This window comes from Ammospiza caudacuta, chromosome 6 (genome assembly GCF_027887145.1).
Source record: "Ammospiza caudacuta isolate bAmmCau1 chromosome 6, bAmmCau1.pri, whole genome shotgun sequence".
NCBI lineage: Eukaryota > Metazoa > Chordata > Aves > Passeriformes > Passerellidae > Ammospiza > Ammospiza caudacuta.
In genome coordinates, this window is record NC_080598.1 from 48452677 (window position 1) to 48469585 (window position 16909).

Consider the following 16909-nt stretch of genomic DNA (forward strand, 5'->3'; position numbering starts at 1 on the left):
GGATTGTTTTTTCCATGAAGTTTACCATAATTATTTCCCTTTTTAGTAATGGTTTACTATGGGATAAAATAAAGAATTTTATACTGATTTATTTTTCCGATATATACTGATTTATATACTCAGATGTATTTGTTGGGTCTAATTACATTCACCTGACTACCTCTATATTTGAATGCCCATGGCATGGAACCACTGAAGGAAAATTTGGCTCAGGTAGGATCTGAACCACCCTCTGCAGATTCCTCCATGCTGTCACACCTTGAGTTAAATGTAGAGCCCACAGCTTTCATGCCTGTCATCTTAAATGTTGTGAATGCCTGGGAACTGAATCAAGAACTGCTGAATAGGAAAGAAATGAGAGGCAGTAATTGCAACAGCTTGGTTAAGAAGAGTTTTCTGAAGTATAATGTTTCTTTGGTTTAATATTTTTGTTTGAATAACATTTCCAGAAGAGGCCTATTAAAACAATCCAGGTTTGGTTTAGGTAGAAAGATAAGTAGCCTTTTAAAATACATCCTTCAACTCTTTTGCCTGAGCTCTCAGTACTACAGAGCACTTCTGTCTTTATAGCACTTTCTTTGTTCCACTGTATCCACTGCAGCTGTGGGTAACTTGTGCTTTGCTGCTGCACCTCAGCTCTGAACAGGTGTCCCACAGGTAAGGGAGTGGGAGTGGCTGCATCTTCCCAAAAACAGAGCAAACAAAATTCCCTGCAGCCTTTCCCTGAGCACTCTGCTGCTCTCCAGCCGTTATACTTCCCAAGCAGCCACTGGATGCTTCCCACCTGAAACAAGATGTTTGCCACTCACCACCACCCATGTCACTTCTTTTGTCTTTTGCTTTTGCCTATTTTTGAGTGTTCCTTTCTCTGCTTTCCTTTCTTCTGCCTTTTCTCCATGTTTGTTTACTGGTTTCCTGTTACTGCTTCTTTCACCCTATGTTCCATAATTCCAAAAAGCAGAGGAAATTATAAGCATTATGGAAATTAGAAGAATTGCCAACTGTCGTGATGCTAAGACCTTATGCCTTTTTGTTGTTGTTTTGTTGTTTTGTTTTAAACAGAAGGGTGGAGAAGAGAACACACATTCTGTGCTTTTTTTCCACTTCCTTTCCAAAGAAGTAGTGAATGAGTTGGATTGCTGATTTCACACTTAACAAAAAAAACAGGTCAAGGTATCAAGGTTGTGATGGATTTACTGATAGTAAACTGAGAAAAGTATTCCTGTTCTAGCATCAAATAGACTGAGAAAACCATCTAATACTTCTTAGATGCAAATGATTTTGGCAAGGAACCTTATTGTGGCTTTTATGCATATTAGACACCTAAAACTATTCTGTTTGTATTTCTAAAAGGAGATATCTAGAGTTTAAGTCTGAAGTCAAAGCTAAGTGAAGAGCAGAAGGCAGGACCAACAAAATCAATGGGTTTCGTGTAATCACCCAACAGTGAATGGCATGAAGAATGACAGCAGGCCTTGGCAAGCACATGGATCTATCCACATGAGGAGAAATCAAATGTTGCTAAAAATTTTAGAAAAACAGAGCCAGTTGCAAGGAAGCATAAAAAAACATTCAGAACAAAAAAGCACACAAATGCAATGCAGCTAGGGGTGTTTACATCACTGATGTGGCAATTCATTTTGTGATTTGCAGTCTTACTTCCCCTTCTGCAGGGTCTACAGGATGCTCCTTTTTGTCCAAAACATTGACAAGATGACTTCTCTATAGCTTATGTTAACAGAATTATTAAAAAAAAACACCTTCAGGATTAAGGCTGGTCACTGACACTGACAATGAAACAGGGAACATGCCACCTTGCTGTGACACTCTTACACCTTGCCCAGCACACCCAGCCCTGGGTGGGACCCCAAGGCAGGGCAGGGGCTGCATGGCCGTGCTCAGGGCGGCTCAGGGGCGCTGGGGCTCTTGGCAAACTTTCCTTCAGCTCAAACTGTGGGCTCAGGTGCTTCAGGCAGCAGCTGAGAGAACTGGATCATGGTTTTAAACTAAGCCACTCCTGAATGCTATCCAAGTCCTGCTCTTGGTACTGAAGTCCTTTGTTTTGGTCTTGTTTTAGACTGAGGAGATGTCTCACCTGCTGGACCTGCTTTCTGATGGCACAAGTGCAGGTTAGCATTAACCTGACTGCACTGTGGCAACTTTCAGTTCTAAATGTGTTTATTTTTTATATTTCCTTGCTCCTAGGAGCTGGATTTTCCTTATTCTCTTTTTTTTCTAATTATGTTTATTAGCTTTCAAGTGCATATTTATTTTATTAACCAAAAAGTTATTTTTACTCGGTTCTCCAGTTAATTTCTTCTATTACCAAAAATATTGCTGACTAAAGATCCCAAAGATGTACATTTGCTACTAACCAAAAAGACAAGCTACAGTAAAAAATCATCCACTGTAAGTTATTAAATTATACAAAGACCTTTTGCTTCCCCTTCCCTGGTGCAGAAGAGGTTTTCTCCAGCTTCAGGCAAAGCCCTCCTGCTCTCAGTTCTCTCTGATGCTTCCACATGAAAGGCTGTCACTGGTCCCTCCACATTCCAGCTTCTTCCCTGACCTATCCTACAGGGTTCTGTCCTCCTCTGACTTATCAGTCGAGCATCCAGCCTCGAGCTCCAGTGCCTATCAGAACAGGCAGCATGTCTCCATGTACACATGCTTCAAGCATGGGTGGCAACAATTAGCAAGTTACTATAGTAGCATTTAATGTAAACAGCAAATGAGGCACAGTAGCAAGCACCATCACAGACAAAAAGACCAAAAACACCATAAAGCTGCCAGCTTGGGCCATGCTGACCGCCAGCTCTTCCCTTCAGCAGAGAATCACAGCTACATTATGCTCCAAACTGTGACTGAGGCTCTCCTCACTCTCCTCAGCATTTGTGACCATTCCCAGCTGGCTGCCCCCATTTTTACCTGGCAAACCACAGAGCAGTTTCACCAGGGAAAACACTGGCTACCAATGCAGGCTGCAGGAGGAGGAGGAACAATGCTGGCAGTTTAGTTTTTGAAGAGCTCCTCAGCTTCCAGCTCCCATGCCAGCCCTTTAGAGCAGCAGTGAAGTTTGGAGGAGAGTGAAGCAGGGAGACCTGGAGGCTGCAGCCCTCAGCCCAGTCCCTCCCACCCCTTGCTGCTCATCTTCAGCTCTGGTGTGGCCTTTGGGATTCCTCAGGGGAAAAGCACCAATGGACAAATTATCAGTGGAGAGGCACAGCATTCATGAAGGGCATAGGGGGAGGGAGGAGAAGAGGATCAGTGACAGGGATTGGAGGAACAAACCCTCTCGATCCACACACCTCCTTCACTGGGGGAAGGCCTACAGAAGAGCTCGCAGAGCCTAGGGTTTTGTGGGGAAAACTCAGAGACAGAAAAATATGGACTTTGATCTGGCAGTCTGAGTAGGACAGACTATGAGTGAGCTCTGAAAAGTCATCCATCTTGATCCAACAAAAGGCAACTTGAAAATAGAGGCAGGACAAATCTTACTTCAAGTGCGAAAGTCCTGCACAGATGTGTTTAATAAGGGATAGAATCACAGCCATAAAAGAGCACACTGCAAACAATTTCCCTAGTAAAGAGAAGATATAAACACCAGAGACTAATTTTCACATACAACACACAGACAAAAAACAAGGTTATGAGACACATCAGGTCTAATCACAATTCTCATATGCAATTCCCCTAAACTGAAATACTGCCAAAATCTCCCTGTACACTCATGACCAAATCCTCAGAGTTTTTGCTCCTGTTGAATAGCAGCTGCATGACTGGCAAGACTTTGCTAAGAACCAGCATGCTGAGAAACCTGATAACTGTTTAGTTCATCAACTTCTTTAAAATAAATATTCACTATAGATTGATATATAAAATATATTAGCTAAGACAGTTGGGTAACTAGTTTTGTATAGCACATAACAAGGAGAGCACAAAAGTTTGGCTCTGTAACTTTTCTCCTCCTTCTCTTCTACCTGCAAGCCCTCCCATTCCTTCTGTAACCAACACGCACACAAAATGATTACAAGAAGAAATGAGGTTTAATTCTTTTTCATCTGGCATAAGAAAATGCAAGAGATGAAAAACACCAAAGCCTCTTGACTGACCTAAACAAGTGCCACTGTCAAAGCAATGCTGGCTTACACAGAAAGAAAGTTTTCTGTGCACAGCAGAATGCCACAATGGAAGCAGTGCTGATAATTAGTGATTTTTGATCCCTGCTATACTGCATGAAAATTAATCTGTAATGTTTCTCTATGGCATGATTTAGACAAACAGCTGATGAAACCTTCCTCACTTGTACCAAAACACAGCTTTGTTCAGGATTTTATTATCACTGAAATGTTTTTCCAACTTAGAATCTCAGTTATGTTGCAGGATAGAATACATGCTCGAGGCGACAGCAGGTCCATTCAAAGAAGCAGATGATTGGACATTTTTACAGTCAGAAGAGAAATCTGAATAGAGACATCTCCCAGCTAGTCCCAACTCTATTAAAAGTTCAAATGTATAAAATATAATGCTCAGAAAGTTCTCTCTGAATCTCCCCTATGATGCTGAGAAAATAAAATCAATTCATATTGCTCTGAAATTCTATTTTTGCCACTGCTGACATCCCAAACTTTATCGACAAGAAGACTACAAAATCCTCACCCTGGTCCTCATTTCCAGCAGAGAGGCTCACAGCCCAGTCAAGTAACACAGCAATAATCTCTCTTCCACTGAGAATACTTTTATTCACAAGGCAAAAATTGGAGTTAGACTTTTAGGTAGTGGGCAAGGCACTCGCAAAGTGAGCAAATCTATTTTTGCTCATAGAACTAATTTAATGTTTAAGTGCAACAAAAACACTAAATTAGCCATGAAGATCATGCATATCCAACGGCTTTCACCAGACATGACTGTGACCCAGGCCTCTAAATACAGAAATATTTCAGTCACAAGGAATCAACTCTATTATTTTCTGCTTCATCAGATATGATGTTTCCCTTTGACCAGCCATAGAAATATAATTTCTATTATAATAATTAAACATTTATTAAAATACTATATATTTAAGAGTTAATATATGGTCTCTCTCTGTAATAAAATATGGAATACTCTTTTTATCTATGCTATTTAGATCTCAAAACTTAAAGGAAAAACATTCATGCTGAAAATAGATCAATGTACAGCACTAGGTCAGAAATAGCATCTCTTGATTAAAACCCCAAGAACTTGCTGTGAAACTGTACATTGATTAACAATTCGCTTTTTCCTTTCATCCACATATTTTGTTTTCAACATCTGGCAGTGAGTGGAATACAAACCCAGATTATCTGACACTGAAGCAAAACTAGCAGCCTCAGTGTGTCCATCCTTCTGGCAGACTCCAGGTCCTGTCTGTCAGACACAGAGTGCTCTGTGTCTCGGGTCATTTCTTACGCATGCAGGGCACAGCAGAATGTCACATTGCAATCCTGGGTGTTTCATGCCTGGTACCTCATGCAGTTTCCTCTTTGCAAGTCTCCATGTCTCTCTCAATGAGGCATATGCACACACTTCCAAACAAATAAGCTGTGTTTTCAAAAAGATATTAAATATGAGATATAGAAGACTACAGTGTTGTTAAAAGAAATGGCTGACACAGCCAAAAGAAATTCCTATTAAAAGTATGATGTTCTGAATATTCATGTGAACATTCTAACTTATTAAATATTAGCTGTTCATATTAACATTTGGGATAATTATTTTGTCACAAATATGTTTTTCCCTATGTAGGAATAGGAAAGCAAGGACATGGACAAAAGGCTGAAGGCTGAACTCAGCTTTGCACTGCTGGGGCCTGTCCATGTGCAGTGCTGAGCAGATTGTGGCAGCCATGGCACGAACACCTACCTGCAGTCGTCCCCTCCAGCACTGACCACGTATCTGTCTCCACTTGTGAATCGAATATTCGTTAAGTGGGCAGAGTGACCTAAAAATCGTTTGTGTTTTGCCTGGAAAAAAACCCAAACAACAGAATGAGAGAGTCTAAATATTCTGTACCCTCCTAAATCAGAACAGGCATGCATGTTTTCATCTACTTTTTTATTCCATCACATACTTATAATGTTCAAAAGTTATATAGGTTAGCAAATGTGAAAAATCTCCTGAAGGAGAACTGCTATAGAGCTCCAATGCAGATTAAATTGTCAGCCAATAAGAGAACAATTGCAAATTGGAAAGAATGCTCAAGCTAACAAAAAAATATTAAATATATCTTGTCACATGACTAACTAATTGTTTTTCAGTGTTAGGAATTTTACACAAAACTTGGAAAAGTTTTGTGTAAAATTCCTGACACTGAAAAACAATTATTTTCATTGCAACTCTGTGAGCAGTTTACCCTGTGCAGTCTCAAATCCTGATAATTAACAGTGAAAACAAATTTAAAAGCCATTATAAATTAAAATTATAAAAACCAGTGAAACAATTCAACAGTGTTAGTGAAAAATATGTAAACTTTTCATCCATGAAGATCCAGAGATGGGACTAAAATCACCATCTATCTTCCTCATCTATCAAATGGATCAGAGATGTGGAAATTACTAAGGGCTTTGAGATTTTTCATTAGGCAGGCACTATGCTAAAGCAGACTGGCAGACAGTATCAACACTTTCAAGAGGTTATAGCAAGAGCTCCTGCACAAAATGGTGGGGAACCTCTGATGTGAAGAGTGCAATGACACTATGGAGCTAAGGAGGTACTAAAAAGCTACAAATTTAGAGAAGAAAATATTTCCATCATATGTCTTTTAGAGAAACAAGACAAGATCCTAATATCAACAGTACTTGTTGTTGTAACCATGCAAAAACAAGTTCTTACAAATTTTTCAGGACATGGAAAGTCAAACAGTTTGACCATGCCAAAATCATCGCCCGTTACGAGATTGATTCCCGAGTGAGAGACACAAGCACAGTTCACATCAGCTTTTTCAGCATGCCTGGACCAGATTCCAATTACTTCATCCCCAAGAACACTGAAACAGAAGACCAAGAAATTATTTTGGAAACCACTGCAAAAACAAGAGTCAGGTAATAGAAATCAGATCTCATATTCTAACTGGTTCTATAAAAATGCAACGTTTACATTTTATTTTCACACATTCATACCTTACATAGCTTTTATTCTGTAATTAATTTTTGAATCATTCCATAATTGCTCCCCTGTGTACTGAGGGAATTTGCTTTGCACTGCCTTTTTCTGTGCTGCATTTAGGGGAGCTGCTGCTAGAGCAGATGGGTGTGTTAAAAGAAAATATCTGACTGAAGGGATTAAATATACTTTTAAATAGTAGGTGCTTCTCCTGGAAGTTCCAGGTGTTCCAACAGGTGTAAATACATGAATCACTTACCTTGTCCAAGTAGCCCATGTTATTCTGTCAATCACAGCCTGGTCCACAAGCTGCTTTCCTGAAGGCACTTCATACACTTGCCTTTTGTACGACCCCGTAGAGACCTTTGAGGTGACCACAGAGAATTTACAATACATTAACTTGTTTCAAAAGATGAAAATATAATTCTAGAGGTCTTTGAAAAGCATTTTGTGACAGTTACTATTTACTCCATAGAGTAACAGCTATCAAGAAAACTTAGTCAATGAGTTGAAAATTCTCAAAAATCTATGCAAGCATATAGCAATAGTGAGAAAGCATGAGATACTAATATTTAAATTTCTAATTAGTAAAATGTAACTGAAACAACTCATATTCTGCATGTATGTGTTAGTGCATTAGTATATACAAATAAGGCAAAATAAATTCCTATCTTTAAAACTGACACACAGGTGTTTTCCTCTCAGGCTGTAAATATTGATTTGATAATAAGAGAAGCTTATTTCTCTTTTCTGATGCAGATAAAATATAGAAAGTATATTATATTTCGTTTACTTTTATTTTAAGAAATGTCTTCAGCCCTCCTATAGTTGGCATTTGTAACACCATGACTTTGGTGCTGCTCCACAAAGTCTAGCACTAAAATACCTGTAATGCCATCATTGCTGGTCAGAGAGACAAAGAATTTATAGATCCCCCAGGCCCTGCAGAATGACAGACTGTATCCTTTCTCTTTTAAGATGGCCCATCAGCATCAGATGTAAAAAGGCAGGGAGACACATCACAGGAGGTTTGAAACCTGTCTCTTATTTCTTTGCTTATTTTCTGTATTTGATCTCCAGAAAAACTGTTCAAAACTAAAGACATCCACTTACCACTACAGCAAAGTAAGTCTAATGTCAGCAACATACTCCAACACTTAGCTAAAAAACTTAGAAGTTGTCAAAGGAGAATACTTGCAGAGTATCTGTCACAAGTATGTTTCCCATTCAGTACCTTGAACCGTTAATGACTGATACCTGGAGATAAGAGCTATCAGCAGAGAAGTCCATCTGGATCACAAAACTTGGGATATCCTTGCAATAGCTGATCCGATTTAGAGTGGGACCCAAAGTCAGATCATAAAAATCCACTGCATTCTCACTGGAACCAACTGCCAGGTAACGGGAATCTGGGCTAAACCTGAACAGATAAAAGGTTTCATGAGCACAGGCTGGCACTTACAACAGATTATAATATTTGAGAAGTGCAGAAATTTGCATTTCAAGTCTCTGCTATCCAGAACTGGAGGGATGCAGAGCATTCAGTCTGCTAAGCAAAATAACTTTTGAAATTAAATTTTCAGGGAATGCATATCCAGCAAAAGATGGCAATAATTTTGGTACAAATTACACATATAAGTGAACTGGTAACATCTCTTGAATAACTCTGTTCATTACCTGATTTCATGACCCCCTCATGGTCTAACAACTTGTGACATCCCCCTGATAACACTCTGACTCCCTTATGCTATACTTACAAGGTTAAAAAATGGAAAACTGAAGTGCTCCAACTGAAGCAAAGCCAGAACTTCTAGATGAAATGTACTGAATAAAAAGATGTAAATGAAACCTTTTGTTTGCCCAAAGTATCTTTGTGCACTGGTTTCTTTTCTTTTTCTTTTCTCTTTTCTTTTCTTTTCTTTTCTTTTCTTTTCTTTTCTTTTCTTTTCTTTTCTTTTCTTTTCTTTTCTTTTCTTTTCTTTTCTTTTCTTTTCTTTTCTTTTCTTTTCTTTTCTTTTCTTTTCTTTTCTTTTCTTTTCTTTTCTTTTCTTTTCTTTTCTTTTCTTTTCTTTTCTTTTCTTTTCTTTTCCTCTTGAAACTCAGCAGCTTCCTGAGCTGAACAAATCCCTCACAGCCACTTCTGTGTTACTGGGGAAGTTTCTTTATTTCTATTCTCTCTGAAATGTACCCTGGGACAGCTTTCCAGCTCCAGCAAGCCCCTGACTCCTAGCAGAGCTCTCCTGCAAGCTCTCTCTTTGCTTGCATTTCTCTCCCATCACACTTTGCTCTCCAAAACTTTCCTTAGCTGATTTCAACCAATTTATCTCATACAAGAAACAGCCTGTTTTTCCACTCAGGAAACAGAAGCAAAATTTTACTTCTAACTCCTGTCTAACAAACACAACAAAGTACAAACTGACAGACTGGCATTTCCATTATCTCACAATTCAGTCTTCATCTCTAAGTGTCTGATCTCATTTTACCTCCTAGGAGTCCCTTCCTTCAAGCATGTGGATCACATCACACCCTCGATGTCACTCATTGATTCCAGCTCTCTAAAATATCATTGTAATGTTTCCCAGAACACAGAGTTGTATTTTTAAGAAGCAAAATATTAGAGATTTCTAGCATACTACAATAGACCAGGAATAATTTTCTGACCTGATATCTTGAATTGCTGATCTTCTGTCCCTTTTCTTCCCCCAAATTTTTAGAGAGGTGACAAGCAGGATAATAAATTCTCCATTCTTCATGCCAATAGCTACCATATCACCTTCTGGGCTGTAACAAACAGTACGAGCTGCATGTCCTAAGCTGACTTTGTTCAGCATCTTCTGTGAAGAAATAAAAACCCAGAATAGCAACTGTTACTATTTGTCCATATTTTAAAAGCATCTTCTGCTAATAGCTTGTTAACATGCTAACAGCATTACATGGATTATTTTCAGAGTACAATAAAAAACAAGTTTCAAGTCTGCAATACCATCACAAGTCTATTTTTTTTCTCTCTAAACAAGTATTCTCTAACACCTACCTTTTCAGCAATATCCCAGAGTCTTACTGTGCCATCTTCTGCAGCAGAAAGGAAAAAGTCTCTGGATGGATGTGTTGCTAGGCCCCAGATGGGTCCATCCATATGACCATTAATTAGAATGTTACATGCAGCATTTTTCTCTCCAACTTCAATTATTTCAGCATTTCTTGTCCCAACAAGAATTTTGCCCTTAAACAATAGTGAAAGAATTATCTTCAATAAAATACATTAACCTCTTACGATGAACAGTAATTAAAATATTATCTAGTAACAGTAATTAAAATATCATCTAGAGCTTTAGTTCTGTCAAGAAAGTTTCCTTAAGTCAAGTTATTAACTATTCAAAGAAAATTTATTTTTTAAACTCCTCTGAGTTATTAAAGTACAAAGCTCTGTAGATATCATGGCTGGCTGAGTTACTGCTTGTCATTTGATATTTGATATCAAAGTGTGAAAAGAAAATAGAAAATAAATTCTTAATTAGTCTTCAATAAAAATATATATGGAATATTATCCTAAGAAAGACTGAGGTCTCACAAACTAGATGTTTTTCTGCCACAATACCAGTTGCAGACACCTTCGAGCTTAGCCTTTAATTTCAAATACTAGCTAAAAGAGAAAGCAGAACTAATTTATGTGATACTCAGAAATCCACCCCAAATGATGAGCTGTATTTTCCAGCCAGGCAGTTTGCTTACCTTGCCCCTGCAAACAGAGCGAACACAGTCTGTCATTTGTCCTGTCTCTAGTCTGAAGGCACGACATCGTTTCAGCTCCTGGTCCCACAGCTTGACGGCTCCTCCTTCCTTTGAACTGTGAAGACATCAGGAAGAACCATGAGCACAACAGCTGCCACAAAAAGGACAATTAATGGATGAAAGAACTACATTATTTAATGTACTGCACTGCAAATGAGGGATTTTAGTTGGTTTTAAATTGTTTAAGATTCTGTTTGCCTGAACAGTTGATGCTAACATGCTGAGCCTCACAGCCCAGCAAAAGAAAAATTATTCCAAATCCTCCCTGTTCTACTTTACAGAACAAGTTGAAAGATGGGTGCTGTTCAGCCTAGTCTCAATGAGTAGCTCTGAGGGAATCTGTCTAGTCAGAACAGTTAAGCAGTTATCTTATAGTCAGACAGGCAGAGGTTTTCAAGTTAGAGTTGAGACGAACAGAAAAGGTATGAATTTTATTTCTATGAAATAAATGACAGATTATTTTCACTTCTGTGAAAATGTCATTTTTTTCACTGCTGTAAAATAAATTACACAGGTACAGCAGACACAACTAATAGGTATTAATTATGCAAACACTAAATATATTTCCCTCTACAAAAAAACTTCTTGTGTTTCAGTACAGAACACAATGAAATAAAAAAAAAAAGTTTCTAAAAAGAAGAAAATGTTTATTGAAACAGGGATAAATCTGGCATCTTTAGTTGAGCTGGGACATGTCTAATCTGTCTTCAATCTCCTCTAACAGAAACAGAAAAACAATGTCCCACAATATCAAGCTGCTTGTGTTACAGCTTTGATTACTGAATAATCTTACAAAGAACTTCAGAATGTTTAATCACAATTACTGATTTGTACTATTATTCCTATTATTATTAAAAGAACTATAATGAATTATAAATTGGTACTCCTTGCAGTAGTATATTCTTTGCTTCCCACTAGCACTGTTTTGACGCATGACTGATCATTATACTCAGCAAGAAGATTTTACCAAAATAGGCTGGTGAACTGCAACTAAGGCAGGAAAAAGCATACAGTGCTCCTAAATGAAAATTTGTTTTGCATACTGTCAATACTTTATTTTCCCACAGGAGATGAATTCTGGGTTCTTGTTGTTATTCAATACAATTTGTTTCAAGTCAAATACCAACAATTAAGAGCCTCTGAAGCTAAGTGGTAGAGAGAACACCCTCCAAATAAAATCACAACAACATTTATAAATAGCAGAAGGAAATATTTCAAGCACAGAAGTAAGTTTTCAGTTCGGTCTGAAAATATAAGTGGCCTGTGTCCTGCCAAATGTGGCACTATCAAGTCACCAGATGGACTGTATTACAGCTGAGGCTTTTGCTTATCACTAGGAAGGCATAAAAAAAATTTAAATGCTTGAGGAGATATTTTGCTTGCAAGCCCAGAAAGAAAGAATCTTGCTGTATCTTAGATTTGAGAGAGGACAGCTTGCCTCTGCCATCATAACTAAGCAGATCTTTCCTTTGAAAGAAGTTGTGCATCATACTGCTATAAAATTTATGACTCATATATTCAATCCCAACTGTGCAAATCCCTTGGGTTAACAACCTCAGTACACCTTCAGTTTAAGAAGTAACCCACAAGGACTAGGTAACTTTTTGGTGCTTAAAGCTAAATGGCTGCTGGACCTAGAACATCTACAAGAAAATCTAGAAAATCTAACCATTCTATGATTCTAAATTTCAGACTAAATGCTTTCTTTTGCAATAAATGGGGGAAAAAACTGAGTTGAAGCTCATATGGGATTACCTCCACTTTGGAGGTGGTGACTGCTCTTTTCTTAATACCTAACAGGATCTGAAAGGGACTACTCTTCTACCTTTAATATCTCAAATAGTGCTGATGGGACGAATCCAAACCATTTTTAAAGAGAAAATATGCATGCAGAAAAAAAAAGAAAAAGAAGACTCACGGCCTTTCCTTGCCTCCTGTAACAATCAAGCCATCCCTTAGTGTGGTGTACATGGTGAACACAGGGCCGTTGTGAGCCTTGGCCACAATTCGTATCAACACATGATCCTTCCAAACACAAACATCTCCACTGATAGTACCTGTAAATGTCAAGTTATTCTGAAAAGGGGAAAAACATACTCATGATCTGATTCTGAGCAAGGTAGGAAGAAAAACATCCAGAAATAAACACCATTTGCATTTAGAGGCTAAATCGCTTTTGTTTGCTGCTGTAGAAGAGAAACTGTGGAGCTGAACAAGCTTCTTCTGAGACAAAATCAAGAAGAGAACTCCCAGAACTGGTCCCTACAGAAATATGGAAAACCTCCCAGGTTTAGCTTTATTCACTTTGCACAGCTTTTCACAAAATCCCTGGAAGCTCTGCATCCTCCAACCTCACACCAAACTTCAGGCCACACAGCATACAGCCTGATTCTCACACTAAGAACCTGTCTTTTCCTAAGAAATTTTACAGAGGTTTCCCAGACCCCTGACTAATGCCTGGGTTGGGCATCAATAACAGTTATCATTTGGAAAATATCTTAGTGTTTTGTAAGACCTTCATATAAATCAGAGAGACACCACCGTGTAAAAGAGATGCTGCAGCAAAAAAAGGCAACCACAGCCCAGTTAGAGTTTCAAAGATCAAAATCAGTGAAAAATCAGTCTGGACCAAACAGTCAGATGGTCAAACAGGACAGAAATGCAGACAATCAAAGCAAAGGACCACTTCACAAAAGGAATCTGTGCCTTTCTGCCCAGCTGAAGATATGAGTACTGCTCATGCAGAGCAACTCCAGACTCAGCAGTGCTGTGGAACTTAACAAGATGGCCTGCACATGTCCCAAAACCCCCAAAGCAAAAGAAACCCCTAATGCAGTTGCCTTACAGTGTCTGACATTAACAAATGCCCTAGGACGGCACTGCTCTCTGATCACCCATGAGCAGTAGCACATACAAATGACAAAACCATCACTTTCAGGTGGGCATAAAATCAGCCTCATTTCTACTGTTTGGTTCTTGCACTCTAGGCTCAGTTTTGTTTTACCAGGATTAAATAACAAGCAGTTTTTTATCAGTTCAAGGCATCCATGTTTTTTTTCCAGAAAACATACAAACCTGTAGCCTTTTCTACTATAAAGAAAGCTGGTACTAGTTCTAGCAGGTAAGTATTAGGAATGCTAAACTGAGTTTAGTAAAATAATTTATATACTCATTAACCAGGTTATAAAAGTCTCACTGAACTGAATAAAGGCAGAAGGGTAAAAAAAGTTTGGTTTCATGCATTTTCAGGTGGTTTGTTGAAGTACGTACCGCTCCAAAAGCTACAGACAGCATGGTCTGCATGCGGGCATCTTCTATGGAGCTCAGCAGCCCTTTTTTACTGAGGAGAGCTCTTCCAGCCAGTGTCCAGAACCTTACATGTTTTACTCCCACAGAAACAAACTGTGTATCTGAATCTGGCCTGAATTCTGCTACAAATATACGCTGGTTATGACCAGCTCGGCTGGCAATTTTGGCACCTGGCAGAAAGAAAATGGACATTGTGACTTTGCTGAGAAAAATACACATTTCTGGTTAAAAATATTGAAATAAGTTTGACCCATATGAAGATTCCTCAGTTGGGATCCTTAGCTGCCATTCTGAATGTGTATCAACCCTTAAAGATGAACACAGGCATGTTCTGACCACACATCCTTCATCCTACCTAAGATTGTATAAGATGGACAATGCATCCATCCCCACAGGATCTATCAGACAAGCTATGAAAGATCACTTGTTATTAACTTAACAGCTGATATTTAAAATTCTGAAAGTCACTAGTTATTAACAGCAATCCCCAAAGAGAGAGGAAGTAAACCTCTAAGACTAGAGAATCAGATCCATAATCTGGGCATGGCTTTGTCAGACAGAAAGGAGACAAGGAAAGGAGCTCAAATCTCTTTAGCCTAAATCAGAAATACAGATCAAAGCTGATCTGAAAACATGTAGCATAGCTTAAGGCAACAATTATATAAGATGCATAGAGGAGTTATCCTGGCACCCTATTTCTGCAATTTGCAACTTTTGGGAATAATTTCAGGAGTATGACAACCTAGTCAGTAATCAGACTTTAGAGAAGAATAAAGTAGTAATAATAACACTTTGTGTTATTGTTGTGACCTTTACACAATAGTTTCAAAGGAGATATATTCAGCAGTCACTAGAATGGGTAAACACATCTATTTTAGATCTTGTTGTACAGAGCATAGTGCACAGCATTTATTTAATAATTTTTGATCGGCTGATGCTTTAAAGTTACACTTGCTCTTGACTCAAGCCAACATACCTCTAACAATGTGAACACCCTTTGCAAAACCAGTCTCTTTCCTACCTTCCTGCCACTTCCAAATGGTAATGGTGTGTTCAGGATCCAGCCCTACGGAGAGCAGCAGTTTGCCAGTGGCACTGAAGCTGACGGAGCAAACGCCCTTGGAATGGTAGCACCGCAGCACCGACAGCGTCTGCTTGTTCATTGCATCCCACACGTGAATAGAAGGAGCTGTAGCTACACAAATAGAAAAACATGCCATTAGTAGTCATTTTGAAAATGTGCAATGATTTACTTATTGAAGCAGTTAGTACTTTTTCATGAGACAAAATTGCTGTGATCAGATGGGGGAAAATATAGGAAAGAAAAGAGATTTTGGCCTCCATTTGGAAAACAATTTATGACAAACAGGATCATTAGGTAGGATGAACAAGTTGGCCACATTACATTATCTAAGGTGTTAATTTGTTACTTAACTTGCTATGGGACTCATGTAGCACAGCAGAAGTTCTAAAAGCAAGAGCTGTCTTCTCCTGTTTTGCTCTTATTAAAACATAGAGCACCATGTTAACTCAAAAACCTTCATAAATAAAGCTGCTCATCAAAAATGTAACCTCTCCATGGGGCTTTTGGACAACTGATGGCTACAGAGAAATCAGTTTACAGTGCAGGGCCAAAATCTCCTTTCTACAAAATGGCCACATGTCTGAAATGCTTGCCCTCTTAGGAGAACATCAGCCGAATTGTCAGCTTGCCTACTGACACAGAACTACAGCATTGAGTCTGCGTTGTTTAGACTGCGAGCTCTCTGCAGTAAAAAATGTCTTTCCATGCTACTAATGTATGTGATCATCTCTAACATGATGACAGCTGTTTTTTTCCCCAAATGCAATGCCTGCTCAAAAGATCTTGCCATCCACATATATAGTTTACAATCTCTGAGCAGCATCTAAGGCATTTCCAGCATAGTAAGATTCTCAAAATTCTTCACTTCTGATCTCTAATATATTTGACTGCAGAGTCCTAAGGTTACTGGTTCTTACCATAGATCCAGATTTACATAAACTAAATTCTCTTTTGGATTAATGCTTTGTGTTTCTAATAGATGAATCTAGGCCCTCAAAGGCATACATGTGATGGGAAACATTAGGCACAGGGACTTAGGCAAAATTTCAGCCACATGAAACTCAGTTTTTGAGCACAATTCCACAGCTGTTCTGAAACAGTCTTTAGAACATACTTCCTCATTTCTTTTATTTCCCATTTGAATTTCCTCTCATGGCAGCAACAAGATGTTATCATTACCTTTCGAAAGGTACCACAGCATAGTATGGCCATGCCATTAAAACAGAAAGGGCAGGAGTTGACAGCAACTAGCACTTCCCAAGAATTGTCAGCCCACTCCTTGCTGTTCTTATGGGAAGCTGAGGAAAGGGAAACCTTTATTATAGCTCTGAACTGTTTTTCACTCTTCAACCCTCCTCTAGCTAAAACTCTCTATTACCCTTGAATAGTGCACCTGCTCTATAACCTTGGCCAGAAGTTTTCTTTTGGGTGGCAGATAGAAATTCTCACCTAGTTTTCCTGAATAAGAACTGACAAAATCATTCAGAGCAAGATCTGCAAGACAGAGAACATGGACTCTGAGGTCCTTCCATGTGATGGAGTCCTTCTGAAAGTCTCTGTCCTGAAACTGAATCCTGCCTGTGTACTCAACACTTTCACAAG

At 38.7% G+C, this 16909-nt stretch overlaps 1 protein-coding gene across 4 annotated transcripts in view; it reads right to left on the minus strand.

The window, feature by feature from the left end:
• Nucleotides 1–3220: 3220 nt before the first annotated feature.
• The window catches only part of EML5 (EMAP like 5), a 92885-nt gene continuing 79196 nt past the window's right edge, over nucleotides 3221–16909 (minus strand). For all 4 annotated transcript variants that reach the window (XM_058806573.1, XM_058806570.1, XM_058806571.1 and 1 more), the window contains 11 exons: nucleotides 15245–15418; nucleotides 14185–14393; nucleotides 12833–12990; nucleotides 10855–10969; nucleotides 10157–10345; nucleotides 9784–9956; nucleotides 8380–8542; nucleotides 7382–7485; nucleotides 6853–7006; nucleotides 5884–5984; nucleotides 3221–5562 (listed from right to left, as the gene is read on the minus strand). In XM_058806573.1, the coding sequence (XP_058662556.1) occupies nucleotides 5526–5562; nucleotides 5884–5984; nucleotides 6853–7006; nucleotides 7382–7485; nucleotides 8380–8542; nucleotides 9784–9956; nucleotides 10157–10345; nucleotides 10855–10969; nucleotides 12833–12990; nucleotides 14185–14393; nucleotides 15245–15418 (1577 nt within the window). In that variant the 3' untranslated portion in view covers nucleotides 3221–5525. The remainder of the gene's footprint in view (nucleotides 5563–5883; nucleotides 5985–6852; nucleotides 7007–7381; nucleotides 7486–8379; nucleotides 8543–9783; nucleotides 9957–10156; nucleotides 10346–10854; nucleotides 10970–12832; nucleotides 12991–14184; nucleotides 14394–15244; nucleotides 15419–16909) is intronic.